At 40.8% G+C, this 27,835-nt stretch overlaps 1 protein-coding gene across 3 annotated transcripts in view; it reads left to right on the forward strand.

The window, feature by feature from the left end:
- UBR2 (ubiquitin protein ligase E3 component n-recognin 2) overlaps nucleotides 1–27,835 on the forward strand; it is a 124,567-nt gene that overhangs the window by 29,311 nt on the left and 67,421 nt on the right. For 2 of the 3 annotated variants that reach the window (XM_053310956.1, XM_053310941.1), the window contains exons 2-15: nucleotides 4,931–5,190; nucleotides 7,937–8,015; nucleotides 12,386–12,499; nucleotides 13,026–13,171; nucleotides 15,494–15,632; nucleotides 18,535–18,597; nucleotides 19,867–19,987; nucleotides 21,286–21,393; nucleotides 22,135–22,223; nucleotides 23,216–23,314; nucleotides 24,994–25,157; nucleotides 25,245–25,344; nucleotides 25,638–25,766; nucleotides 26,496–26,679. In XM_053310956.1, coding sequence (XP_053166931.1) covers nucleotides 5,039–5,190; nucleotides 7,937–8,015; nucleotides 12,386–12,499; nucleotides 13,026–13,171; nucleotides 15,494–15,632; nucleotides 18,535–18,597; nucleotides 19,867–19,987; nucleotides 21,286–21,393; nucleotides 22,135–22,223; nucleotides 23,216–23,314; nucleotides 24,994–25,157; nucleotides 25,245–25,344; nucleotides 25,638–25,766; nucleotides 26,496–26,679 — 1,687 coding nt within the window. In that variant the 5' untranslated portion in view covers nucleotides 4,931–5,038. Of the gene's footprint in view, nucleotides 1–4,930; nucleotides 5,191–7,936; nucleotides 8,016–12,385; nucleotides 12,500–13,025; nucleotides 13,172–15,493; nucleotides 15,633–18,534; nucleotides 18,598–19,866; nucleotides 19,988–21,285; nucleotides 21,394–22,134; nucleotides 22,224–23,048; nucleotides 23,148–23,215; nucleotides 23,315–24,993; nucleotides 25,158–25,244; nucleotides 25,345–25,637; nucleotides 25,767–26,495; nucleotides 26,680–27,835 lie in introns of all 3 variants that reach the window. The other variant, XM_053310949.1, reaches the window with a different exon arrangement.

Here is a 27,835-nt window from a genome sequence, read left to right on the forward strand (position 1 = left end):
CAAATCCCCGCTGGTATGTTTCCCATACTATAGGAAACACCTATATCGGGCAGCAGTGATATAGGAAGATGCTGAAAGGCATCAGACTGCGTGGGAGATGGCAATGGTAAACCCCTCCTGTATTCTACCAAAGACAACCACAGAGCTCTGTGGTCACCGGGAGTCAACACCGACATGATGGCACACTTTACCTTTAAGACAAGGAGGCATCCTGCCCTCCCTCAGAGAAACAATTATAATATTTACCAGACCCTCTCAGATAATATAATTACCAGATGAGGTAAGCCAAGTTGGGCAAATGTCAAGAAACAGGTTGTAGGATGCACAGTTTGAAATAGTTTGTCAGCTTCCTCAGGAGTCATAAACTGAAAGAGATCCAATCTAATCCCATAAGATGAATTGCTGGACACCTCCAGAATAAATTCTGTAGTAACTGTGCTCAACTGTAACAGTAGTAATCCAGCTCGACCTAGTGAGAGATTTTATCTGCAAAAAAGTCATTAAAAACATAACAGCGAGTGACTGATGGTTCCAAGTTCAAATTCAAGGGGGAAAAGGTACATACTAGCCACCTCACAACCCTAGACAGCTGGATGTGAATTTGCAGAAGCAATGTGGACAGAAAAGAACCACTTCTTTGCCACCTGCACTGCCAGAGCATAGATCTTCTAATGTGCTCTGTGTTGTGACCTATCAGATTTGCGCAGAGTCTTCTTCCACTTGTGCTTCCTCCACCTCACTGCTTCATCTCCCTTAATTCATCCAAATACCATGGGGCTGTCTTTAAAGCAAGTTGCAGAAGACACTTTTGTTTGTTTTTAAATATGTTCTTGCTCAAAATGTATTGGGTGCAAGTTATCTCTTTCAAAGGCGCATATATATATGTTTTGGCTGGCTGTCCATATTAATGTTTTGTGTGCAGAACGGGAGAGGGGTGATTTGTACTCTGACTTGCAGGCCCGTTGTGGACATATCTTTGGGAGGCACAGTGGGTTGTGGAGGGAAGGTGAGATTGATGAAACTCATTCCCCACTGCACATGTGCAATGTTTTTCTGTACATGCAGCATTAATCTGGATGTCAGCCACTGGTTTTTAATATGTAAGATTCTTCCATCCTCAGTTGTAAAAAGTCAGAATATATATTCAGCTCTGAGAGAGCGGTGTTCCTCAACCCATGTCCAGTGCAAGCATGTTTTATGAAATATTTTCAAAGAAGCAGACAGTCTTTCCAGTTCCTTGGGGCTGCCCTTGGTTTTGTTTTGTTTTAGTTGGTGCATTCCCCTCTCCTTTTTTTTCCTTGCAAGAGAGAATTGTCCAAACCAATCAGAGGCATCTTGCACAAGTGGAGCTTCTGTTCATGTAAAGTACTCTGTCCACTTTTGGGCAGTTCCCCAGGCCCTATTTCCCTGAATCTCCTGACCCTCAGAAGGAGCTTTTGGGGTGCTTAGTATTGGCTTATTTTATAATTTTTCAAATATATTCTCAGCAGTATCTCACACAAATATCCAAGCTGCTTCCTAAACTTGTACTAGTTGGTTTTTTTAAAAGAATAAAATAGGGATTTGTTATTATTCTCTAAAGGAAATAGAATAATATCACATAGTATCTTCATGCCCCACAATTTTCTTAGCCCAATTTCCAAATGACTTTAAAACTTGGAAATTTAAAAACCAATATGGAGGTTTGGTGGGTGCAACTGCTCAGAAAAACATATATGCAAATTCTGCCTAGTCCCCGCTCAAGATGATGATCCTTTTCATATAAACTAACTGCTCTCGTGGATTCATTTATATGTTAATCTCTTTCTAATAGTGTAAGAAGAGTAGGCGGTTTAGTTAACATTTTAAATCCCCATGGAATACAGTAGGTGTGCTGAAATTGTAGCCCATTTCAGAATGACCAATACTTGATACTTGGATAACAACAACCAAATTTATCTATTTTATTGACTTACGGAGAATTATTTTTCAGTTCTACTTCATTTAGCTTTCTGATGGAAGTGAGATAGTTTTTGAAAACATTCCAAAGCCAACAAAAGATAAAGTTCTTGAAAGTGAATGCAGGGTGCACGCAGACCAAACTTGTCCTTTTAATTTGAGTGGACTTCCTCAAGTAAATTTAGACAGGATGCTAGCCGCTGTCTTCATATGTTAGTGGGAATGTCCAGGTGGACTGTTAGGTTTTATTTGGTGCATCTCTCTTAAATTCCCCCTCAACAGTCTTTTGGCCACTGTAAGTAGGAAACTCCTCAGTTTCCTCATAACCAAGATCAGTATGTAGTGGATTTAGCAGCTTTGGTTACCATAGCTTTGAGGCATCAGAAAGCAGGCAGAAAGACTTTATCAGAAAAGCAGTCTCTCAACACTGGCTAAAATAAATTTATTGCAGAAGTTGATGTATTCTATTCAGATACAATAAAACAAATGTATGCAATATAAACTTGTGAACTTCAAAGGCAGTTTACAATCGTTAAGTGGCTACCTTTTGGCTTCTCCTCTGAGATTGCTGATGCACAACTTTAATAAATAATGCATATGTCCTGGATTAAGTGTCAGACTTTTCAAACCAGGTTTTTTGTATAATTAATTTGTGCATTTTTTGTCAAGTTAATTCTGAATCAGCTTTCAAGTGAAAGAATCCACTAGGAAAAAGTCAATGTTTGGAAGAAGCCTGTATTTAACAGAGCATGATTGTAAGCAAGCATACATATTTTATAAATATATATGAGAATAGTGCACATTCCTATTCATAAGCATGTTTAAAGAGACTCCTAAGGCATTTATGGAAGACTAGAAGAGAGGAGATAGAATGCAATCCTTTGGGACAGCATTCCATAGTCTTGAGGCAGTAGCTAAGAAGGCCCTTCCTGAGTGCATGATAGCTGGGCCTCTTCAGCAGAGCAGGCCCTCCTTAGACAAACTTGTAAGGTGGGTAATTTTGCTTGGGGGTAGGTGGTAGTTCACATAACCGGGCCCAAGACTGTTAGGACTTTAAAGGTGAAAGTTGTTAGTGCACCTAGGTGGGGTAATCAGTTCCTTGCCAGTCCGCAGATGTCAGGATAACGACAACTCTGCCCTGCCTCTGTGTGCTGTTCCAGAACTCAGGCTTGTGCACTTAATGCCCGGATGCAATTTGGGACATACAGTACTTGCAGCAATTTGCAAGCTGCATATCCAAGCAAGCTGCATCTTCCCCCTGCCTCCCCACTGTCTTTTGCTTTAAAGCGTCAGGAACTCTATTCTTCAGTGGGACCAATTCACATTGCAAGTCAGGATGTCAGGATAGTGCAGTGATGGTCTAGTAAGTGAGGAGTGTGGTCAGAAAGCTCCTGCAATTCCATCAGGTGTGGAATAGCCATTGCTAAATTACTGTCTGAAAGGCTGAACTACTTCAGCAATTGTTGGCCACATAATGTATAAAGTTTCAAATGCAATGAACAGTTAAAAGTATGTCCAGATGTTTGGTGAGTTTTCGAAATCATATGGTTGTCTGCATATAATGTATGTTAGTGCCAGATGATGGGGTGAACAGCAGAGGATAGCCGTCTCCTTCATCCTCGGTATGGGAACTTCCAGAGGCATCTCTGTTGTTGCTATTGGCGGGGGAGGGGGTAGTGCTAGGCTATATATAGCAATAGCACTTACATTTATATACCGCTCTATAGCCGGAGCTCTCTAAGCGGTTTACAGTGATTTTAGCATATTGCCCCCAACATTCTGGGTACTCATTTTACCGACCTCGGAAGGATGGAAGGCTGAGTCAACCTTGAGCCCCTGGTCAGGATCGAACTTGTAACCTTCTGGTTACAGGGCGGCAGTTTTACCACTGTGCCACCAGGGGCTCCTATATAGGTCCAGCAAGGCAATTCTTATGGTTTCTTTTTTAATCTTGTGAGGGGCTTATCCGTTTTTCTCATTCTTATAGCTCTTAAAAGTTGGAAGAGTTCTCAGGAAACACTTTCATATTATTGTGTCCTGTGGTGTGATTTATTATTGCATTTTGGGGTAGTGGTTCTCTGTTTCCCTCTGAACCCTCTTCTGCCTTCTATTTCTTGCTATCTACTAACCCACAGCTGTGTAGTACCACTTTTCCCCCTTGTGGTTTTACACATCCAACCTAATGGCCAGACATAGCAGTTGGGGTTAGCTGGGGCTATGCATACTGAAGTTTATTCACTTTGTATTCCTGGCAAGCCTTGAAATCCCACTTGCTTATTCTTTGTTTTTTAAAGCAAAGTAGCAATCAGACAGGCTTTAAAGCTGTGTCTTCTGGTATTTTTAAAAAGTCTTTTCAAGCATCCCATCACCCTCCTCCAATCCTGAATGTAACAATGTCAGCAAAATTCTATTGAGGGAGACCTTCAAAGCAGTAAAGCTTCCTTGACTTGTGGCGCTTGCCAATGCAAGTTAATTCCGGTCAGCACCTTTTATCCAGAATGAGCTCACTTACAAATGATCATGGGTTCATTTGTGTGTATTTAGTAGTTGCATCTGTCTTTGAAATCCTTAATATCTACCCCTTTTGGAGACAAGGGGTGGGATCCACACGAAGTTAGTCATGATTATGTCCTTTTAAAATTAACAGGAATTGGTTTAGTCTAATTTATTTCAATAGTGTTGAGTCATTTAACTTGTTCCTGCCCAATTTCTGCAGTTCAGAGAACCTAGATGAACTTTTATTTTTCAAACAGGAACCCCACATCATACCCCTTTGAGATTCACCATAGGGTGGGGGAGGGCAGGGACTTGCAGTCTACCATTCTGGATTGTAGATATTAAAATCAAATGAATTTTTTAATTTGAAAATTTTAACATTTTGTGTGCAGGAAAACATTATTCCATTATTGCGTAGTGTTTTTAAAGGAAGAGGCTGGATAGTCATAAAACACATTTTGTAATAATGTGTGTTTACTTCTTTTTTCCTTTGAAGAAATGGCTGCAAACCTCTGATCTTCCAAAAGAAGTATACAAGCACCTAGCCTATTATGTACCCAAAATTTACTGCAGGGGTCCTAACCCAGCCCCACAAAAAGAAGATATGCTTGCACAGCATGTTCTGCTGGGTCCAATGGAATGGTACCTGTGTGGTGAAGATCCTGCATTTGGATTTCAGAAACTTGAGCAAGCAAACAAACCTTCCCATCTTTGTGGCCGGGTTTTTAAAGTTGGAGAGCCCACATATTCTTGCAGGTAACCGTACTAGCCATTTTTTGTAAACTGTCATATCCCTTAACATTAGAATGATTCAATCTATACTGTATATAATAGAGTGTATAATATATAGTATATGATTATAGAGTGAAATGGGTGTTGTGCATTTTCACTGTTTTTGAAACACATGGGTTTTCTGTTCAAAATGGCTGGTAAGTGGGAGAAACATTCTAAATGGTTAATATGTACACATTTGTAAATAGGTCTGTTGAAGACAGAGAGCGAAGACTTGAAAACTGGGTTAACTTTGAATTTTTATTTTTCCTTTTCTAGGACCATCAGAAATCGTAAATGCTTTTTTAAAATAAGCATATTTGCCTTGCTCTCCTTTTGTTTCCACTAAGAGCCAATATTCCTGAGAGAGAAATCAAAGCAGACCCAGCCTTCTTTATTTGAGGAAATGCCGCTTTGTGCTTATAAAACCTGTATTTCCCATCTAGCCATGAAGTAATATGGCCTGCTGTACTCAGTGTAATTTGGCAATAGGATGCTAATGCTAATTCAGTGGCACAACTTGTGTCCTTGCACTTGGCTTTGAACCTATCCCTCTGGGTCAACATGAAGCATGTAGTGCACTTACTTTGGTAATATTGCTGACTAGAGAAGTACACAAACCGGCGTTTGGACGGTTTGGCAGGGGGGGGGTATCTTTAAGGAGCAGGGAGGGTGTCCCGTCCCCATCCCCCCCACTCCCCCTCACCAGCGCTGTTGACAAAAACGCTGGTGCGGGGCTGCTGCATACCTTCTTGCAGCCCCAGTCAGTGTTGTACCGGAAGTGGCTGGTGCCTGTGTGTGATGTGTGCACACGCACCAGCCACTTCCAGTATGACGCTGACTGGGGCTGCAAGAGGTATGCACCAGGGTTTTTGGTGACAGCGTTGGAGGGGGGAAACATGGCAGGGGCGTGGGGTGGGCACCCTCCCTGCTCCTTAAAGGTGACCCCGCCGTACCGCCTGAACGCTGGGCCTCCAAACCGGTTCAGCGGTCCGTAAAAGGACTTCCAAACTGTTCTGTGCACATCCTTATTGCTGACCTCAGCCCTTGATGTATTTTGAAGGCTCTTATGCTATCTGGGATCGGGATATAATCCATGAAAGCTCCTTAGGAATAGGTGGTTTATGAAATGGTTCATAAATTTTCAGTTCTGGATAGAACAGATTACTTTGAACTGTGATAATGACCTCCTGATTTTTTTAAATAGTAGATGGCAGGAACGATTTATGATAATGAGTTTGTCGTGTGTTTTTCTTTTTCCAGATGTTTTCTTAATTAGTCTTTGTTCTTTTATTAGTTTCTTTATTAGTTGCATATCTGAGAGATGTTAGGTTAGTTGAGATGAGACTCTATTATGATATTTCAGGGTTTATCAATTGTGTGAATTGAGCCTGTGTGTTTAGGGCTCCATGTGTATAAGCCCTATGCAAACATTATGTCTAATATACAAGGGTCTGGACCAGAAGCAAAACAGGATTGCCCAATGAGCAGAGTGCATGGGTGCAGTTTTCTAAATTGTCCCATAGTAGTAACTTTCCTACAGGTACTTGATGTGGATGTGAAAATGTTACTCCTAGTATCTTTAAAAGGTTGTAAGGCTAAGCTTTTCCACTATTATTATTTGTTATATAATTCTTGTATCTGATCTCTAGTTCCAAAGAACAGTTGCAAGAAACCCAACCTGTTCTGATTATTTGGGGCTGTGCTTTGGTGCCTATTAATCCTCAATTTTGTGGGGCGGAAAGTATTTTTTATGTAGTTTATCAGCTTTTGCTCAAATAGCCTCAAATGTCATGAATCCTTGAAACTATAGCTGTTCATCTTCGAAAAGCGTTGGAAAGATAATACACACAGGTGATATGTGCAAGGATGTACTTGTGTATGCTCTATTCACACACATGCATGCGCACAGGCCTGAGTTCTAACATGTGTATACTGTACAGGTGGCCCTTGCTATTCGCAGGGGTTCTGTTCTTGCATGTAGCTGTGAATACAGAAACTGCGAATAATGAAACCTTGTGTCAATGGGAATGGGGGAGGGTGTAGGTTCCTTGAGCTTAAAAAAGGTCCAAAAAGCAGAAATAAAGGGAATAAAGCATGGTACCTTGCTCTCCGGACCTGCAGCTCTCCAGAAAGCCCCCCCCCCCACAAATACTTCAATTTATTTTTTAAAAATTACTGGATTGATGGTTAAAAGAGCTACGAAATGGCTCTGTGCTGAAAAATGGTGGCTGGAAATGATATCAGAAGTCATTTCCAGCCACCTAGGAACCACAGATAGGCAAATTTTTTCTATTTTTTTAAAACCGTGGATTAAAAAGCCAGGTCTCTATGACCCAACTGTGGATATGTGAAACCACAGGTGCCAGGACTGCAAATAACGAGGGCCACCTATATTTATCAGTGTGTGACCTGTTCCAGGAAGACAAGTTATTGTTACTACAAAACTGTTTCTTTTATGAATAATCAATTTTACTGTAATCCTGATGTGTTTAAAAGCTACAAAGTAGTCAGAAAGGCAGATTCCTATATAGAAGCATAGCTTTCTACTCACCTGTTATGGATTGGGCAGCAAGAAATTGGTCAGCCATGGCTGTAAATAGGATTTCCATCTGTGTTTAGGTCTCTGGATTGTGCTCATTGTCAGTTTTCTCGTAAGCAGTTACAAAGGGGTTTGTGTGCGTGGCCTTGTTATAATATGTTCTTTTCTTTTCTTTCCTCCCCCTCCCAGAGACTGTGCAGTTGATCCAACTTGTGTTTTATGCATGGAATGTTTTCTGGGAAGTATTCACAGAGAGCATCGATACAGGGTTAGTAATATAGCTAAAATATGTTTGACTTGTGAGATACCTTGTGTTGACTCAGCATTCATTCATTCATTCATTCATTTATTTTATTACATTTTATACTGCCCCAAAGACTCTGGCAGGTGCACAACAAGTAAAAAAACAAACAAAACTCAAAGTTTTTTAAAAAGGCTTAAAAACAATATAAAAATAAATTAAAAACCATTCAAACTCATTTAAAACCAATTAAAAATACTTAAGAACAATTTAAAAACCTTGGAAGGAAGCCAAATAAGTTTTTTAAAAAAAATATATATGATGATATAACTTATTTAACTATCATATTTATATACCGCCTGATATACAAGAGGACCTCAATATCATCAGATTAGTTAGTCGCGTATCCGCATTTGGGTAAAAGACACCTGACCTTGGCATACGTAGGGATGGGGGGAGGAAGGGGGGGAAGTCAGCCTTGTGTATTTGTGTGTCGGGGGTGGGGAGAAATGACTGTGGAGGTCATTTCCGCCTGCCATTTTGTGTTTTGGAGCCTCAAAATAGCTCATTTAGAAAACGACAGTGGGGGAAAAAAGCCGGTTTGGATGCATTTGGGGAACAAAGCAACTCAGGGAGATAAGCTATGATGGTAGCCCACTTCCCCCTGTATCTCCCCCCCATCCGATGTTTTTAAAACGTTCCCCCCCCAACCAGGAACCTAGTCCCCAATTCCCCATTGCCCTAATGCCTCAATATTCGTGGTTTCCGTATTCATGGTTGTATTGTGGAATGGAACCCCCCACGAATATCATGGTCCTCCTGTATATCTCTCTCTAGGCAGTGTACATAATCTGAATTACAGTATAGAAACAAAACACTTCCACAGAATAAAAATAATTCACAAAATAAAACAGTTTTAAATTAGTTTTAATTAAAAGCCTGAGAAAACAGGTGTGTCTTAAGGGTCTTTTAAAAAGTAATCAGAGATGGAGAAGCTCTTGTTTTGACAAGGAGTGCATTCCAAAGCTGCGGGGCAGCCACAGAGAAGGCCTAGCCCCAAGTTGCCACCAGACAAGTCGGCAGCAACCATAACTGGACCTCCCCAGATGATCTTAATAGGTGGCAGGGTTCATGACAAAGAAGGCCCTCTCTTAAGTACTCTGGACCAAAGCTGTTCAGGGCTTTATAGGTAATAACCAGCACTTTGTATTTCACTTGGAAACTTATTGGCAGCCAGTGCAATTCTTTTAAAATTGGAGTTATATGGTCCCTTCAGGTTGTCCCAGATACCAACCTGGCTGCTGCATTCTGTACCAGTTGTAGTTGGGAAACTACGTGCAAAGGCAGCCCCATGTAGAGGGTATTACAGTAGTCCAGTTTGGAGCTTAACAGCATATGTACTACTGTTTTACGGCCATTTACTTCCATAAATTAGCATAGCTGATATATCAACTGAAGCTGATAAAAAGTACTCCTGGCCAGTGTTGCCTCTAATTTTTTCCATCAGTGAGCAGAATGAGTTTTGTTCTGGGCAGCAGTATCAAGGCAGTGTGCGCACATGTGCATTATATATATGATAAAAATATAAGGTTGTAGGCAGGAATCTCTCTCAGCCATCTTTTGGAGATACCAAAGAGGGAACTTAGAACCTCCTGTGTGCGCGGCTTAGAGGGAACAAGGTTCCTGGCCACGACCTCAACCGGACACTACCATTTGATTTTACCAGGGAGCAAAACTCAATTTTGTCACTTGGTCAGATCAATTGGTAGTGTATTTTATCATAGCCCTTTTGTTTTGCCTTTTCCATGCTCTTCCCCTGCTCCCCACTGATGCACTTTTGGTAGAAGAAGCATCAAGATAAATGGTAGGAGGTTCTCCAAGGTTCTCTCTTGCCATGGGTGTCAGAGGTGGGGGCAAATGCCTTCCCTTCCCTCCCGCTTGAGCCAGTCCTGTTGAATTTTGTGGGGCTTACCACTGGGTAAATGAATATGACTACTGTTTTTACACATGCCCCCCCAAGATTCCTGCAGATGCTTATGTCTCTTGCCTATGCAGTGTGGCAACCCTGATATTTCTGTGCACACTATTATTTTGATTACAATTATTTTTGATTACAATTATATGTTGGAACTTTCAGAAACTCAATGTTTGGCTTGGCAGTTCTTAAAATTTAAAAGATAGATGTAGAGTAAGTAGATCTTTTTAAACCAAATATACCACACACAATAAATGAACATGTCTACCAGTTGTGACATGGCATCTGCCTTTATTTATTTATTATATATAATCATATATATGTCATTATATTAATAATAATAATAATAATAATAATAATAATAATAATAATAATAATAATATGATTATAACATGGCATCTGTCTTTATTTCCACAAATTATTTAGTGCTGAAATATTAATCTAGAGATTTATGTACACATTACATATTGCCTTTCTGCTAATATTCTCAAGGCAAGGTACAATTTAAAAGAAAAGCATATAATCTAATCGACATGATTCAAAAGTGAGGGGAAGGGATGGGGAGAAAAGAGGAAAACAAGAAAATTCAGGTACCAATTTTGGTTGCAAAATGTCATGATGACTAGGTGTCATGGTCACTGAAGGGCAGTAATGGGAGGGAAAGGAAAGGTTGTGCCGTCGAGTCAGTGTCGACTCCTGGCGACCACAGAGCCATGTGGTTTTCTTGGTAAAATACAGGAGGGGTTTACCATTGCTTCCCCCCTTGTGGTAAAGGGATTATGCCTTTCAGCATCTTCCTATACTGCTGCTGCCCAATATAGGAGTTTCCCATAGTCTGTTAGTATCTGGCCACCTGGCAGGAAAGTTCACAGTACCAAATGGAGCTGCAGAAACAAGATACTGCTTGGACACAATTCTTCTTTATTGGGCTTGGCTGCAAGCTGTCGACACGAACCACGAACGTTGCTTTCCAGCAGTGAATAGAAAGCTGGTGACATAATTTATAGAGAACTCCCAGCTGGCAGGAATTCAAGGCTTATCAGCCCTCTGCAAGAGGCATTTACTCCTCCTGATAGTTTCAAGCTGGGTTCTCCGCCTTGTGATCCGCCTCTGTTGTGGAGTCAGTGGAGGTTGCTTGCATAGCTCCTCTTCTGATTGGTCTGTCACGGTTTCTGCTGTCTCAGGTTATTGTGCCTGCTCTTAATCATCAGCCGGATCTGCCTCAGCCGTTTCTTGGAAACTGACAGCCGGGCTCTGCCCCTTAAACACCCCAGCATTGTCTGAAAAGTTGACAGCTTCCCCTTCCTCCTCGCTGTCTGAGATCGAGGGCGTGACACTGTCTGAGAAACACACCAGCGGGGATTCGAACCAACAGCCTTCTGGTCTCTAGGCAGGTTACTTCCCATTGCATCATTAGGTGGTGAGGAGGTGCCAAAGGGCAGCTGGTCTTGAATGGGCCTTGTTTTGCCTCGTCCTTAGATGCAGTCAAATGGAGTGGCTGCTGGAAGAGATTGTTCAGGAAGAAGAAGAGCCAGTGTGAAAATCTATCAATGATATTGAAGTTCTTTAAGTATTTATAGTATAGCCTTTCTCACTGAACAAATGGGGCACTAAAAATCTTAAATTACCCAATAAGTAGATCATAAGTACCATAAATTAGCAGAACTGGTAATTAAAAAGCCATTCAGTCAGCATTTTTATTTAACTGGAACTTGTATGGTCAAGAATATGATTCATAAGCTAAGCTTAAGCAGCTCTTGTTTTTATATTATGTGAGCAACTTGCATAGCATACAGATTTAAGACCATCTAGTAGGTCACATTGATACATTGGCAGACTGATTATCTTGCCTTCTGTAGCTGTTATAGTGCAGGTCTAAAGTGGAAGAGCATCTATGGCCTCTTAAGGGGTGGATGGGGAGGCAGCACAGAATAGAACAATTCTACCTTGATTGCCTCTATAAGCAAGGAAAAATCTCCTTGCTCCAATTCCTAATTTACCCTTTGGGCTCAGTAGTGACCTATGCTTCTCTCTGCCCTTTCTAAGGGATTAACAGAGGACCTCTGCTTTGGCACTGGGAGAAGCCAGCTGTCAGGGTCATTGCAAGGGGACAGAGCCCTCGTGTGGTGTGAGCCCTAAGCCCCCAATCATGTAGTCTCTGCTCCACTGAGTGTATAGACTTGGGTTCTAAAATGGGAAAAGCACAGCTTTTCCTATAGTCATCTAACTACCATCACACATAGCAATAGTTAAAACATTATTTCAATCTGTAAACTCACTTGGGATGTTCTCTAATTTTTTTCCAGTTACCCAATTGTCTTTGGGTAGAAAGTTTGCCAAATGACCTAGAAGCCTAGGAACTTAGGTTTTCATTTAACAAGCATACTTTTCTGTTCTTAAGCATTTTAAAACATTGTTTTAGATGACGACATCTGGTGGAGGAGGTTTCTGTGACTGTGGTGATACAGAAGCTTGGAAAGAAGGTCCTTGCTGTCAAAAGCATGAACATAATACTTCAGAAACTGAAGAGGAAGAGGTAACAGTACAAAGCCTTTCAAAATCATACCACAGTACTGCTGAGGCACCAAATAAGGAAAGTGATGGGAAGTCTGATTTCTGAGACCACACTCTCTGCTAGCTAACCTAGCTGTGGGGTCTACTGATGACCCCACTGCTTCATGCAGCGTTGTCAGAGTTTACTGCTGATATTATAGCAAACTGCTGTTTCAGGAGCATGTATTTTATTAGGTGTTTGCACTTAATTTCAGATGTTTTAATTGAGGGGCAGTTAATTAATACTGGGAAACATCTGGCCTTGTTAGTCATGATTAAGCACCAGTCATGACTAACAAGTCCCATTAGTTTCAATAGAACTTCATCATGATGAACTTAGTCTGGATATCATCTATTAAAAATAGCTCTGAGCTTGACCAACACCCCGGCTTGTAGATTAGGTTATGAGAACCTTTCAAGAGTTAAATGTGGTCTTTTAGGTCCTCTGCAATACAATGTGGCATCAGTTTACTTCATCAAAACAATTAAGTTCCTCTCTTTCATTTTAGGATCCTCTTGTGCACTTGTCAGAAGATATGATAGCAAAAGTTTATAATATTTTTGCTATCATGTTTCAATATGCTGTGGATATATTAACATATATCCACAAAGAAAATGAAAAAGAAAATAAGTTGCCACCAGGTTTAGAGACTATGTAAGTAAACTTGTGTTTGAACTTTCAAGATTTGCATGTGTGTTCATGTTAAAATGTCATTAGCTTCCCCTGAATAGCAGGGAAGAGATTTTAGATTATGGTGTCTTGAACTTTTTTTTTGGTAAGAGGTATAATATTTATCAAATTTTTATACTCCTTACTTATCAAGTAAAATTCCTGCTGACTTAGAAAAGTTTACTCCGGAAAGTATCTTATGCCATATAATTTAGTATTAGTGTCATAGGCTTTTTCTGTGGTATAGGGAGGTCATCCTAATGTGATGGGTTTGTCAGTATCTGCATGCTCCAGACAGGACCAATGAAAATTTAGGCGCTGTTTATATAGTCAGGCATCTGTCACTCAATCCCCAGTTCCAGTCCTGTCTTGCTACTAGACTGTGCTTTGTTCGAGTTTCTTAATGCTTCTGAAATAATTTCAGGCTGTTCAGGCTAGTTTTTATTCCCTTTCTATTTCTCTGTGTGCAAGGAGCCAGCATGGTGTAGTGGTTAGAGTGCTGGACTAGGACCGGGGAGACCCGAGTTCAAATCCCCATTCAGCCATAAAACTAGCTGGGTGACTCTGGGCCAGTCACTTCTCTCTCAGCCTAACCTACTTCACAGGGTTGTTGTGAAAGAGAAACTCAAGTATGTAGTACACCGCTCTGGGCTCCTTGGAGGAAGAGCGGGACGATATCTATAACAATTGACAATAAAATTCTGGCATCCCAGGTCCTTGGGAAGGACTCGATGTCTGGATAAAACAAACCAGTCAATAACACCTGTCTGACTGTGTAAACAAGAAATAATAATAATAATAATGATGAAGGGAAGGGAGTTCGCTTGTCCGATTATTTAGATTCTTTTTTGCTTTTTCTTTATTTTTCGATTTGACTTGTTTTGTCTCTTTGTGTTATGGAGGCGTGCCAAGTTGGGGACCATTTGAAAGGGTCTCTCTCTGAGGGACCTCTTTCTGAGTCTTGGGGATAGGAACCCATACGGGTGCTGCTTCCCACCTCAAAGCCTCCTGAGTTAGCTGCTTCTCAGCCAGGTGGCTTGTCTTTGCCTTAATTAATGTCATGTTTTGTTTTTACACTTGCCCTTCTTGCTTGCTTCCTAGAGGCATCTAGCTGGCAATTGTTGGACCAGGATGCTGGATTAGATGGATTTTTAGTCTGATCAAGTAGGGCTCTTGATTTGGTATTATACCATATCTGGTTGTATGTGGCCTTGTTTAAATTTTCAGTGATACAGTAATTTTGGAAGTAAAGGAACACAGAAGACATCCAAATGTTGTAGAGCAAAATATAAGGTCTGTTCAGCATAAAGAAGGTTTTAAAAATCCAGATTAGGTTTTACTGTTTTAGATTTTAACAAGCCAGTGTCTTGGATCCCAAGGGTCTCTTATGTGAGTGGAAGGCACTTCTGCTTGTGCAAACTGTGTCCCTGATTTCTACCAATTCTGCCCTCCTACTGCAGCCCCCTGTGCTAAATTCTGTGCTGTTCTGGAGCATTCTCTGACTTTAAGGAGCAGCTCTTCAGGGAGCACTAGGGGGGTGAATTGAGGAGGAGTGGTTGGGAAGCATTTTTGCATGAGTGGATAAAACTAATGGTAGAATCCAGTGAGTCTTGTAAAGTATGGTCCAAACATGCAGATTATTACTGGATTCAGTGCTTTGTCTTCGAGCGCTTACCTTAATAAAGATTAACTAGCTGACCCAGGTGCAGAGCATCTGCGCCCCTAGTTCTTCTCCCTTCCCACCCCTCCATTTCAGGTCTCAGCCGGATCTCCTCCCATCCCTTCAGCCAGTCTCTCTCACTGCCCTTTCTGCCAGCAGCTCTCATCCTCTATGCAAGGAGGGCGAGGGGCCCATTTTTGCTGCCTGCTTGGCCACTTGCAATGGCTCTGCCTCCTCCTCGACCTCCCTCCCCCCACCAACACTCATCTTCCTCGTGGGGAGCCCGGCGGCCCACTTTTGTCAGCTGCTTGGCCACTCGCAGTGGCAGCGGCGCCTTCTCCTCGACCTCCCCACTGCCAGCTCTGGTTCTCCTTGCAAGGAGGCCAGTGGCCCCGTTTTCGCCGCCTGCTCAGCCGTCAGCAGCTCGCAATGGTGGCATCTCCTCCTCCTCTGTCTCCCTCGTTCCTCGCCAGCTCTCATAACTCCCGGCAGCTGCTCACGAGCTCTCACAAGAGCAGCCACGCATGGGATTAGCCACGGATATGCCTTAGAGAATTATATAGAGAGAGATAGCTATGTGATGACTAAGGTACCATTTCGATTGGTCTAAATTAGTACTAATAATAAATGTAATACTGTCTTTACAGTGAGAAGAGTGATACTTACTACTGCATGCTTTTTAATGATGAAGTTCATACATATGAACAGGTTATTTACACTCTTCAAAAAGCTGTCTATTGTACACAGAAGGAAGCCATTGGTTTTGCCACAACTGTAGACCGAGATGTAAGTAATTTGTTTAGTAGATTTCTATTAAAATGGTGGGTAAAAATGACTATGCTTGTTGAGTATAAGATGATATATATAACCTCTGTATCATTGTTTCTTTCTTGCTGACTAATCAAAAATGACTTGGAGGAATGGAGAAGCCTGGGCAAAGGAACATAGTTCATGCTTGCTTGATCTTGCTATAATTGGCTCTCTTAGTTTGTTCTCAGTTTTGAGCTCCTCTCTTTCCATTCACAAAGCATGCTGTGATTGTTGGACATTTTCTTACTGGATGGCTTCCCAGGAAGAGATTCTTTGGCGGTTTATTGGCACTTCTTTACTGCAACAAGTAACTAAAAGTACCCTCCCCCCACTGCTTTCTTTTTAAGGATTTAGCTTCTCTTCTTATGTTGTGTTCCAGAATATTTGTTTTAGCTGGTCTCTGACAGGACCAAGGCCTTCAAAAACAAAGTGAGCTAGTCTTCCAACTTTGTAACATTTAACAGCAACATGTTCTTTCTGAGCCTGAAAGCAGAGATTGACTGCTGGTGAAAGTAGAAAAAAATAGGTCGCAGGGAAGAAAGGCATTGATGCAGGAGACAAAGAAAAACAAACCTCCAAAGGTGATCTGGAATCAGTTTATAGAGACCCCGAGAGACAAGACTTCTTTAGGGTCAACTCAGCTAGGCCCCCCGCTCCCAGAGTTGTTTAAACAGTCTTCCATACAATCTGAGCAAGCATCAGCTTCTTAAGATGGTACCTAGCAGTGTTCCCTCTTACAGGAACAAGTGAACAACCTGTTTTTGAAGCAGCAGTTGAATCGGTTGTTTTAGTGGCGCAAACCTTGAAATGTTTTAAGTGTTTTGGCCATAGGGAGCAGTGGAAAACCTCAAGAAACCCCATTGTTCTCCATGGGTATCTCCTAGGGACACCAAAGTGGGTTGAGTGGTAGGGTATGATGGGTGCTACGTACCACGGAGTGCACACAAGTTTTGCGTTGCAATTTGCAATGCATTTTGCAATCCTGCCTTGAAAAACACTGCAGAACCACACAGTAAAGGGGAATCTGTCCCTCCCAACAGAGTCCAAAAATGGCCAAAAAAGAATCACTGACCCAGAATCCACTGCCAGCCACAGTGCCTGCACTGCAGTAACATCATTGGCACAAATTGCTCTCTCACACAATTATGACTCCTTACTTCCTAGCACTGCAACAGCTGCCACAGCAGCACCCTTAGCAGCAAGCATAGCCATAAGTTCAACTAAAGCAACTTTCTCCTTTGGGCTCCCTCCCGCCTGGCGCCCTCCTCCAGCCAATGGGAGTACAGTTACCCATGACAACACTTGATTTGTATAATAAGAAGCCAACCAAGAAGCAGGAGATCGCAAGCCAATCAGAAGCCAGCCAAGAAACTCGAAACAGCCTGTTTCAAGTAGAAACCTTTTGACATTGAACCATTTTACACATCCTTATTAAATACAGTTATCATTGTTAATCACATTCTAAAAATGTTTTTATGAAATAAATGATTACATTTCAAAAAGCAAAACAACCAAAATTATGTAATTATCGACAGAGAAGCAATACCAAAAGAAAATCGGGGTTGTAAACTGCCCTGAGCCCTTTTGGAAGCATTGTATATAAATAAACATAAGGCGGTTGAAAAGGAACTGATGAGATTGGCGCTCTAACTGACAAATCAACGGTTGTCCTGGTGTGCGATGCAGTTAGAGCACACGAGGAGCTATGGAATTCTACCCCGCAAAGTTCTGCACAGGCTCAGTAGCCAGATTTAGGATTAGCATAAGGATTACGTAAAAGATCATCTACATAAGCTTGCGCCTGTGACATATACTGTATCACGCTATATCTAACTTGTCTTAAACTGTTCAAAGCACGACAAATGACTGTGCATTATCCTGTACTTGATTGTTCCAATAATGGATGAAATCTAATATTCACAATTCTTAATCTCTTAAACAGAGAGTGGAAGTGGGCCAGTGGGCCCTGTGTGCCCTCCTCTCTTGTCCCATTTTCCCCACTCCCTTCCCTCTTCAGTATTAAGTAAACCGCCCTGAGCCATTTTTGGAAGGGCGGTATATCAATCAGATAAATAAATAAATAAATAAATAATACGACATTTCATATGGCATAACATATCTGCACCCAATACTAAGATTTGAAGCAGTTTTGCAAAACCTAGTTAGAACTAGCCTTGGGGTGTGTGTGTGTGTGTGTGTTTATTTATTTAACATATTTCTATACCGCCCAAAACGCAAGTTCTCTGGGTGGTTTACAAAACAATAAAAACAACCAATAAAAAGATTAACATATTTCAACAATTAAAATTTAAAAAGTTAAAACTATTAAAACAATATCTAATTATAAGCCTGGGTGAACAAATGCGTCTTGACTGCCCTTTTAAAAGTTGTAAGAGAAGGGGAGGCTCTTATTTCAGCAGGAAATGTGTTCCAAAGCCTCTGGGCAGCAATGGAGAAGGCCCATCCCTCAGTAGCCACAAGACGAGCCAGTGGCAACTTCAGACGAACCTGTCCAGATGATCTCAATGGGTGGTGTGGTTCATAGCAAAGAAGACATTAGCACTACCCTCAGTGCAGATGTAGTTATGTATCATTGTCAGTACTGGTGGGGAAAGTGGGGAGATACTGTGATTTTATTCCCTATTCCCGTTTTGATTTGGGAATGTTTTGTCTGCACCAGCTGTTACTGAAATAATTAATGTTGTAATACAGTGTGCTATTACTGGAAGTCAGTGTTTGATTGGATATATTAAAATGGAACAGCATTATGTCATTCAAGGGTGGACTATCTATGGACTACATTCTTTTCTATTCCACCTGACGTTAAAATGTACTCTGTAAAATTTCAACTGTATTTTTAATGATGTTGTTTGAACAGGGACGCAGGTCAGTTCGCTATGGAGGCTTTCACTACTGTAACGAAGCCAAATTAGTGATAGAGGTAAGTGACCCTCTTCATTTTCCTTCACTGAATGATCTAAATACTTCAGCATTATCCTTGTTCCTCCTGCATATCTCTGTGTGATACCTTTTCTAAATTATGTGAAATATTCAGAATATACATCATCAGTCGAGAAGAATTTGTGATGGGATGAAAATAGGCCTCTTTAAGCCATTTGCCTAATAGCTTCCTCAATTCTTTAAATCTTAAACATCTGAATTTTCTACTTTTAAATGATTTTCCCCATTATTGTCAGTCCTTTGTATTTTATGATAGGATTTTTGTTGTTTAACACACACACACACACACACACACACACACACACACACACACACACACACCCCCAATGTAATACTATGTTTCTGTACAGCAAGCTGATTTTAGGAATAATAATAATTTTGCCTAAAGACAAATGTTTGGAACAATAGTTCCCTAACTTTAACATTGTTAGTTAATTTTGGGTATTTCACATTAAAAGGAACAATGAATGCTATTTTTCTTTCAAAGTAAGTCTGGAGAAATGTCTTTGGGTGGGCAAATAGAATGTACCCGGGTTCATTGTGTTGTGTAAAGTTCATGTGGTATTTTCATTTATGATGGATATGTTTTTGGAGCATACATCTCTTAAAGTGGGTGACCCTTCATTTTTTGAAACCATACTTGAGATCACTGAAGTAAAAGTACTGGATACTTATAATCCTAAAGGTTTGATGTAGACCAAGTTTCCACTTTTATATTTCATTGATTTTTGTGGGGGAGAATGCTCAACTCTCCCATTAATATCAACAAGACAGACAAACTGCAATCCTGTGCCTGTCTCATTGAATGTATTGGCTCTTACTTTTGCTTGAACATACATAAGGCTGGACTGAGAAGTCCTTAGCTTTTCTGGATTGTGCTCTAAAATTCAAAAGGAGGACACACACACACACACACACACACACACACACACACACGTGTTCCCTGCTGGATCAGGAATAGTATGTGAAGAGCAGTGTTGCTCATATGTATCTTTGCAACCAGCACTCATTTCAGTTGTTTATTTTGTCATTCTCTGCTGTTATCGGAGGGCACCCATTGTGGGTTAACTACACCCACATGCTTCAGGCGGCAGGACTATTCGAATGAAAGAATCTTTTAAGAGCCTACGGAGGGCGGTCCCTCCTTCAGTTCTTTTAGTCCTGACCATGCTCTGGAGAGCCACTCTTCCTCTGTCTTTGTCAAAACCGGTTAATGGTTTCTTTCCCCCCTCTCCTCTTTCTTCTTAAGAGAAATACCAGTCGCCAGACTAAGCCGCTGAAGGTTCAAATTATGCACTCATCAATCGTTGCCCATCAGAGCTTTGGATTAAAGCTTCTGACTTGGCTGAGCAATATTATTGGATATTCAGGTACTGGAATGTAAACCTTTTTTTAATATAGCTGAGAAGGAAAAAATTTTATATAATTGAAGACTATAAAATACCTGTTAAATACTAGCGCTGCTCTCATTGAAGGGGAGGAACTAAATCCCCCAGGCATCCCTGTGCTTCTCAGCCACCCCGCCTGTGTGCCCAGCCTTCCCTGTGCCATTCCCCGCCTCCCCCTCTACCCAGCATGCTCCCAAGATTCACCGCAGCTGCCCAGCTTTCCCTGCGCCAGTGCTGGGCTGGTTTTTAAAGGACCCCCATCCCATCTTCCACCATCCTACTGGGGCAGTTGCCCTGTGAACAGATGCCTCCCCATGCTGGGAAGCAAAGCGCTAATAAGTAACAGAAAATGTATTCAAGCTCATTATGGTTCGTGTTTTCTCAAAGCATGAGTGGTTATTCTGTAAATATAGTGTTCTTTCTAGTGACCTGTTCTAGTTCTAAGAGGCCAGGATTCATAGGGCCAACCAGATGTTAAGCACATCATTGTTTCTCTTTAAAAGAGCACTGCAGATGGGTGGGCAGGGGAAGAGTTCTGAATTGGAACTGTGGTTTAACCCTTCACCCCTGCACTATTTTCTAAATTAACTAAAAGTCTAAATAGTTTTAATTATTTTAATATTTTAATGTTTTAATTTAATGTTTAATGTTTTAATTTCGTAGTTGTGTTTTTAAATTTTTGTACATATTATGTAAGCCACCCGGATGGTGCCTTAGCTAGTTTCCTAGGCAAAAATAGATAGGTCTCTGCCCCCAGGGAACTTCCAATTTAAAAGACAGTTGGGAGATTGCTAGTATTTCTTCTGTTGGACGATATAAAAATACGCTAAATAAATTAAATTCCTCTAGCACAGGGCTGCACACAAGTTCAGCCCTTCTGTGGATGTTGGACTACAACTCTCCTCATCTCCAGCAGCCAATAGTTGGGGATGATGGGATTTGTAGTCCAACATCCACAGAAGGGCCGAACTTGTGCAGCCCTGCTCTAGCAGCTATCAGCCAATGGCACCTTTGCAAGCAGGGTGGGTGGGATCTTGTTAGGAAAATAGCTCGAAACAAATACTTCGAGTGCAATTATTGAAGTCAGCCTGCTCTGGCAAAAATCACCATTCATTTGACCAGTCAGTACAGAAGAAAGAGAGAAATGTTTTGTTTTAGCATTTTGCACATTGATGATTAAATATCAGAAGTACTGTTGATTTCAGAATCTGAAGCTGGATTTTTAAAATAAATTTGTTCCTCCTTCTTGTGTGTTCCATTATCCTTTTGTCTATAATTAGATGGTCTTAGAAGAATACTATGTCAAGTTGGCTTACAGGAAGGACCAGAAGGAGAAAATTCTTCACTTGTGGATAAACTGATGCTATCAGATTCTAAACTTTGGAAAGGTGAGTTAGTCTAAAATGACTTCAGGCACAATCCTGCAGCTGCAGACCACACATATACTTCTCCACACAGCCAGTGCAGGCTGGTCAGTTGTAGAGCAACAAGCCACTGCCGACAGGCACAAATTCTAGGCACTTGAATATGGAATCCCAAAATGCCTTGTTTTTTGCCTTATCCCCTAAATACAGCTGTTGTGCAGGAAGGCACCCTAAAGAGAGGAGTGCTGCTTGGGAGACCATAAGAATCAAAGCTAGGGATAGTGCAGCATTCTTTTTGTACTAGTACAACTCGGCCAAACCAAGCAGCTGATTCCCCAAAGAGCTGGAGCAAAAGAGCTGTTTCACTGTGTGTTGCATCACACCACACTGTGTGTGGTCCTACTATGTCGTGCTTCCCTCTCTTGGACACTGCCTGCACAGCTGCTGTAAGATTAAGATTAGCTGTGTGCCTGCTGTTTTGAGTGTAAGTCCGCAGCCCCCATCAACTTATGGAGCTAGTGGTGGTGGTCTTTATACTATATCCAGTGCAAGCAAGGTTTTGGAGCAGTTATATGTGGAGCCGTTTCTCCATGTTGGGACCTGACGCTTAGCTTCAAGGCTCTGATGTCACTTCCACTTTTATTCTCAGAATTTACTGCATGCTCTAAAGCTATTCAGATCTGGTTACTATTAGTGGTTGGTGGTTTTTGTTTTCATGATTATCATACAATAGTCCCCATTAATTTGTAACATTTCTAAAAACAGGAGCTAGAAGTGTCTATCATCAGTTATTCATGAGCAGCCTTCTTATGGATTTGAAGTACAAGAAACTTTTTGCGATCCGTTTTGCAAGAGTAAGTAACATATTTAACTTTTAAAATTAGTTTGCAACGTCTAACCTTTAAGGTAGAATGCATAACACTAAATAGTAACAGCCTGATCTCAGGGCTCCTTATGTTTATGGGAGTTCTGGAATGTGCGTTTTGCTCCTGTGTGCACCAGGCCTCCCCACTTGCATTAGTGTTAGGCAGTTCTAGTGTGCAGGGGAGATGCAGGTATGGACTTACTCCCAATGCTGTTGAAAGTAATGGGGGTGAGCCTCTTTCCATGGGAACTCTTTGTACACATTGACACATACACGGAACTTTGGATTAGAGGCTAAATGCATGAATGCATGCATTCCCATGTGGTTGGGCAGGCATATTGGACCACTTTTGTTGGATATATCTGACAACACAGATGAAAACATTTTTCTTTTTGTTTTAAACTACATTCTTGTTATTTACCACCTGTCAGATTTCCTCTCCAAACTAGTGCTGTTTTATGTGCGGGTTGGGGGGGTACTCCATTTTCAGTATTTTTCTTGTAACCCTGGGTAATCAACCATGTAAACCAGTTTTATTGCACTGCTTCCCAAAGATGATATCTGAGTAACACTAAAGCTTATAGTATTTCCTGTAACAACTGATACTTGTATTTTAACTTCCCAATGCTTGACTAAAGTAACAGTTGTTGTTACAACTGTATCTTATTCTTGGCCTGGTAAATTATGATATTGCAAGTTCGCTTTTCCTACAAGAATGCAGTTTTACCACTGAACTTTCCCACTGCAAAGATTAAATTTAAACAAAGCATCTGGTCAGTGTGGATTAGAGGTGAATTTCCCCCTTGTTGTTTAGAATTACCGGCAGTTGCAGAGAGATTTTATGGAGGATGATCACGAGCGGGCAGTGTCGGTGACTGCTCTATCTGTTCAGCTCTTCACTGTACCTACTCTGGTGAGTAGTGATGCCTTTTTAAAACTGATAGTTGGCACCCTTTGCCTTTTTTGCCTCCTTCTTAATAGAATTATGAGCGATTGCAGAATGATTATGTGAAAGATGACCACGACAGAGAGTACTCAATTGCTGACCTCTCGGTACAGATATTCACAGTGCCTTCACTTGTAAGTACTTCAGTGTTGAATAAAACCCTCTGTTTGCCCATATTCCCACTTGGATATTCCACTGATAGATTGTTTTGTAGTGTCTCATCAATGTAGATGGTGCCTTAGATAGTTTCATAGGTAAAAATAGACAGGTCTCTGCTTCCAAGGAACTTACAATGTCTGCTCCCAAGGAACTTAAAAGAAAGTGGGAAAGCAACAGAGGGAGAGAAAGGAGATTGCTAGTATTTCTTCTGTCCTGTAGCAGTTTAATAGATCAATTGCCATTCTTGAAAGACCCATAATCGGGGGATTCTGGAAGAAACAAGGTTAGGCAAAACATACTATTAATTATTTAGAATGTCTTTAGATTGTAAAACTATTTTCTATTGCATAACAATGCCAGACTGACTTCAACAGCTTCTTATCTTACTTGTGTTCTAAGCAGGTAAAAAGTCACAAACTCTGAAAAGTGTTTCGCCGTGTTCACCACATGTTTAATACATCTCAGCAGGGCTTACCCTTAAGGGATGTTGTCATATTTGTGATCATAAATCCTTAAAGGCAATCAACAAATACCTCTGTTCCTCAGGACAGCTGATCTGAAGCTTTGGGGGTCATATGGTAGTGTTCTTTTGATGATGCAAATGTATGCTTAGATCCAGTGGCTTTGATGAACATATGAGGAAGTTGAACAGAATGAGGAGGTCTTGGTTTGTTCAGAGCTTTGGATGTGCCTGTAAGGCTCCAGTCCTATGTTTGTGGAATTATATCAGGATTACAGTGCTGGTCTCATGAAAAATAAAATGTGGTGGTGTTGCTTAAAGTGCCTTGTAAATTTCTAGTAAAGATGCTAAGTAAACTTGAAGAGTACAAAGATATACTCTTTAATGGAAAAAATGCTGAATTCTGGTAGTTAATGGATTAACTCTTTTTAAACTATGAACTAATACAGGTGATATTTTGAATGTACTTTAGATTAGCACTGTATTGACACAGGCAAATCTCCCCTCTTTTTGGGTTGGGAAGCATCTTAAAGACATTGGGCTGGATCCAAAAGTGCCCTTCTGTTTGTAGAAAGGCTTCTTTAGGCCTTGTGCTCAAATGTTGCATTAAAAAAGTAAAACTAAATGCAAAGACAATCTTCCATTTTTGCAACTTCTAGCAATAATAAAAATTGCGATAGAACCTACCTATAAAAGCACAGCATGAAAACCTATGCAAGCAATTACAAGTATTTGTGGAAAAACACTAGCAGCTGTCTTCTTTCCATCTGAGATTCTTTGGATTCAATTCAGTGTTCTAGATTGTGTATTTATATCATCTGCTTTGGATACCTTTTTGCAGGTCTGATTGAAATAGGTTGATAAGTGTGTTTATGGAATTGACAGATTAATTACATGAGTTAATTTTTTCATGTCTTCTGTGGTCAGATAGAGTGGTAGGTATAACCAACAAAAGGTCCAGTTCCTGGATATAGACGTGGATTTGTATAATTATATCCTCTCTGTTGTCCAAAGAGCTCGAAGATTGTGTAGATGGGATTCCCAGATGCTCTGCACAGGTTCAAACCATCTTAGTTGATGGAGCTACATCAAGAACCCACAACTAATTCTCAGGGGTTTCTGTTGCTTGAGTTCTTTATTTCTGTCAGTAATGAATGTTGACTGAAACAAATGTTTTAATGTATTTTAATATAGGCCCGAATGTTAATAATAGAAGAGGACCTTATGACTATTATCATCTCAACATTTATGGACCATTTACGGCATCGAGATGTTCAGGGAAGGTTTCAGTTTGAACGGTATACTGCCATACAGGCTTTCAAGTTCAGACGAGTCCAAAGCCTGATTTTGGATTTAAAGTAAGTATGTGTGTTTGTAACAATATCAAGCAGTATTTGTATGTGGATACACAAAATATTTATTAAACTTATTTCTACTATGCTTAGGTATGTCTTGATAAGCAAACCAGTTGACTGGTCAGATGACTTAAGGCAAAGATTTCTAGAAGGCTTTGATGTCTTTTTGGAGTTGCTAAAGTGTATGCAGGTAAGCGGGGTTTTTTCAATGCATGTTTTATATAATGTAAAAATTGTATGTATTATGGAAGAACATAATATTGTGCAAAGTGGGTCTCTTCATATTATTGATCTTGAATATCTTGCCAAGTTTTATATTTGGTTTCATCATTCTGGCGGAAAGAAGGATGGTTATAATTGTGCCAGTTTAAGTAGAGTTGGCTCTTTTCATAGTCCTTGCTGGGCAACATTTGCTGGGGCTCCTTGTTAACTTTTGCTTTCAGGCTGTTTTGCTAAACTTGTGCCTTCCTCTCCTTGTGAAAGGGTATGGATCCAATAACTCGGCAAGTAGGGCAGCATATTGAAATGGAACCAGAATGGGAAGCAGCATTCACCTTGCAAATGAGACTGACACATGTGATCTCAATGATGCAGGACTGGTGTGCTTTAGATGTAAGTCACCTCATTCAAATATATACAGATAGACTGAAATTCAGAAAAAAATAATTTTGTTCATAAGAATGACTTTTTTAAAAATTTAAGGCCCCCCCAAAGTGCATATTTTTCAAGCAAGGGTCCTTGAAGTAGACCTGCATATTAGACAATTTGCATTGGAGAGATTTGGACTAAAACATCCATTTTGAGAAGTGGGAAGACAGAAAGCATTTGCCCAAGAATTTTGTGTCCCATCTTGCTTGATGCCACTTTGGAGGAAAAACAGACCATTAAATCTAGTTGGAAAGACTGGCAATAATGTGACCATAGTCATATCATAATTATAGCTTCACTCATGAATAACACATTTCTTTTTTGAAATTATTTATTTTGGAATCACCTGAGCTGTTGCTTTTGCTCCTGTTCAGCATAGAAAGTTCAACTAATTAAATCACTAAATTCACAGTGATGCATGTTGTTGGCCAAGTTGTTAAGGTGACAGTGGATGGATATCTTTCTTTATAGGTTACACTTACCTCTCTTAAAAAAAAGACATGATGAGCATCAGTGTTAGATCAAAATCCATTTTAGTAGTATGAGAAGTAAAATGGTTGAAAGAAAATAGGTTGGGACATGACTTCAAGATGGTAATTCTTAGTGCATCTATTTTGACTACAAGCATATTGTAATTTTGGTATCATTTTTAAAGAGCTGTGTGTTAATGCAAAAAATTACAATTTTTAATAGGAAAAAGTACTAATTGAAGCATACAAGAAAAGTTTGACTACACTGCTGCAATGTCATAGTGGCTTTACTGATGGAGAGCAGCCTATTGTTCTCAGCATGGGTGGACACTCAGTTGAGACTATTCGATACTGTGTCTCTCAGGAAAAAGTTAGCATTCATCTCCCTGTTTCTCGTTTACTTGCAGGTAAGAACTTTTGAGAGGGTGGACTCGCTCCTTGCCATCAGCAATGCCTTCTGCTTTATAGGTGGGGAGGCTGGGTGGGGGCTCACTACTCATCACCAGGAATGCCTTTCACTCCATGGGGGTGGGAATTTCTCATCTTGCTTGCTCATGCCATCTGGCCACATCCATCTTCCTTAGGCTGGCAATGGACTGATGTGACCAGGAGGAGAAGGGAGCAAGCAAGGCGGGGGCTGATGGTGGAACTTGGGAACATAGGAAGCTTCCATATACTGAGTCAGACCATTGGTCTATCTAGCTCAGTATTGTCTTCATAGACTGGCAGTGGCTCTCCAAGGTTGCAGGCAGAAATCTCTCTCAGCCCTATCTTGGAGAAGCCGGGGAGGGAACTTGAAACCTTCTGCTCTTCGCAGAGCAGATCCATCCCCTGAGTGGAATATCTTACGGTGCTCACACATCAAGTCTCCCATTCATATGCAACCAAGGCAGACCCTGCTTAGCTAAGGGGACAGATCTTGCTTGCTACCACAAGACCAGCTCTCCTCTCCATGGTGCCCTTTCCTTCCTGGTCGCATCCATCTGACTTGGTCGGATGATAGAGCAACCCACTCACCACTTGCTTGCTCAATCTTCCCCCGGCTGTGTCCATCTGTCCCCTAGCTCAGGCAGCGATGAGCAAGTGTTATAATAATGGGTGATTTCAATTACACTTGCATTGGCTGTATAAATGCATATTTGGGTTGCAACAAAATGATAAAATTTCTAAATAACCTAAATGTGTCTTAGGATAGTTGATCTAGGAACCTGCCAGAGAGGAGACAAACTCTGGGCACCAAGGACCTGGTGTGAGATGTGTATTATTGCACTGATTTGGAACAGCAACCATAGTGCTATGCAACATATATCTAAATGGAAAGCTTTTCAAAAATAAGGAGACTAGTTCAAAAGAAGCTGAAAGGGAGAGTTCTATCTCTCAGATACTTGGAGGTTATCTAAAATAATAGAAGCTCAGCTAGACTATATATGTCAGAATAGGAAAGGTACAAGTCCAAGAGGGTGTCAGCATGATTAATGAGCAGTCAAGGAAGCTATAAAAGGCAGGAATGTTTCCTTCACAAAATGGAAGCCTTGCCCAACTGAGGGAGAACAAAATGGAGCA

This window comes from Hemicordylus capensis, chromosome 1 (assembly GCF_027244095.1).
Source record: "Hemicordylus capensis ecotype Gifberg chromosome 1, rHemCap1.1.pri, whole genome shotgun sequence".
NCBI classification, from domain to species: Eukaryota; Metazoa; Chordata; class Lepidosauria; order Squamata; family Cordylidae; genus Hemicordylus; species Hemicordylus capensis.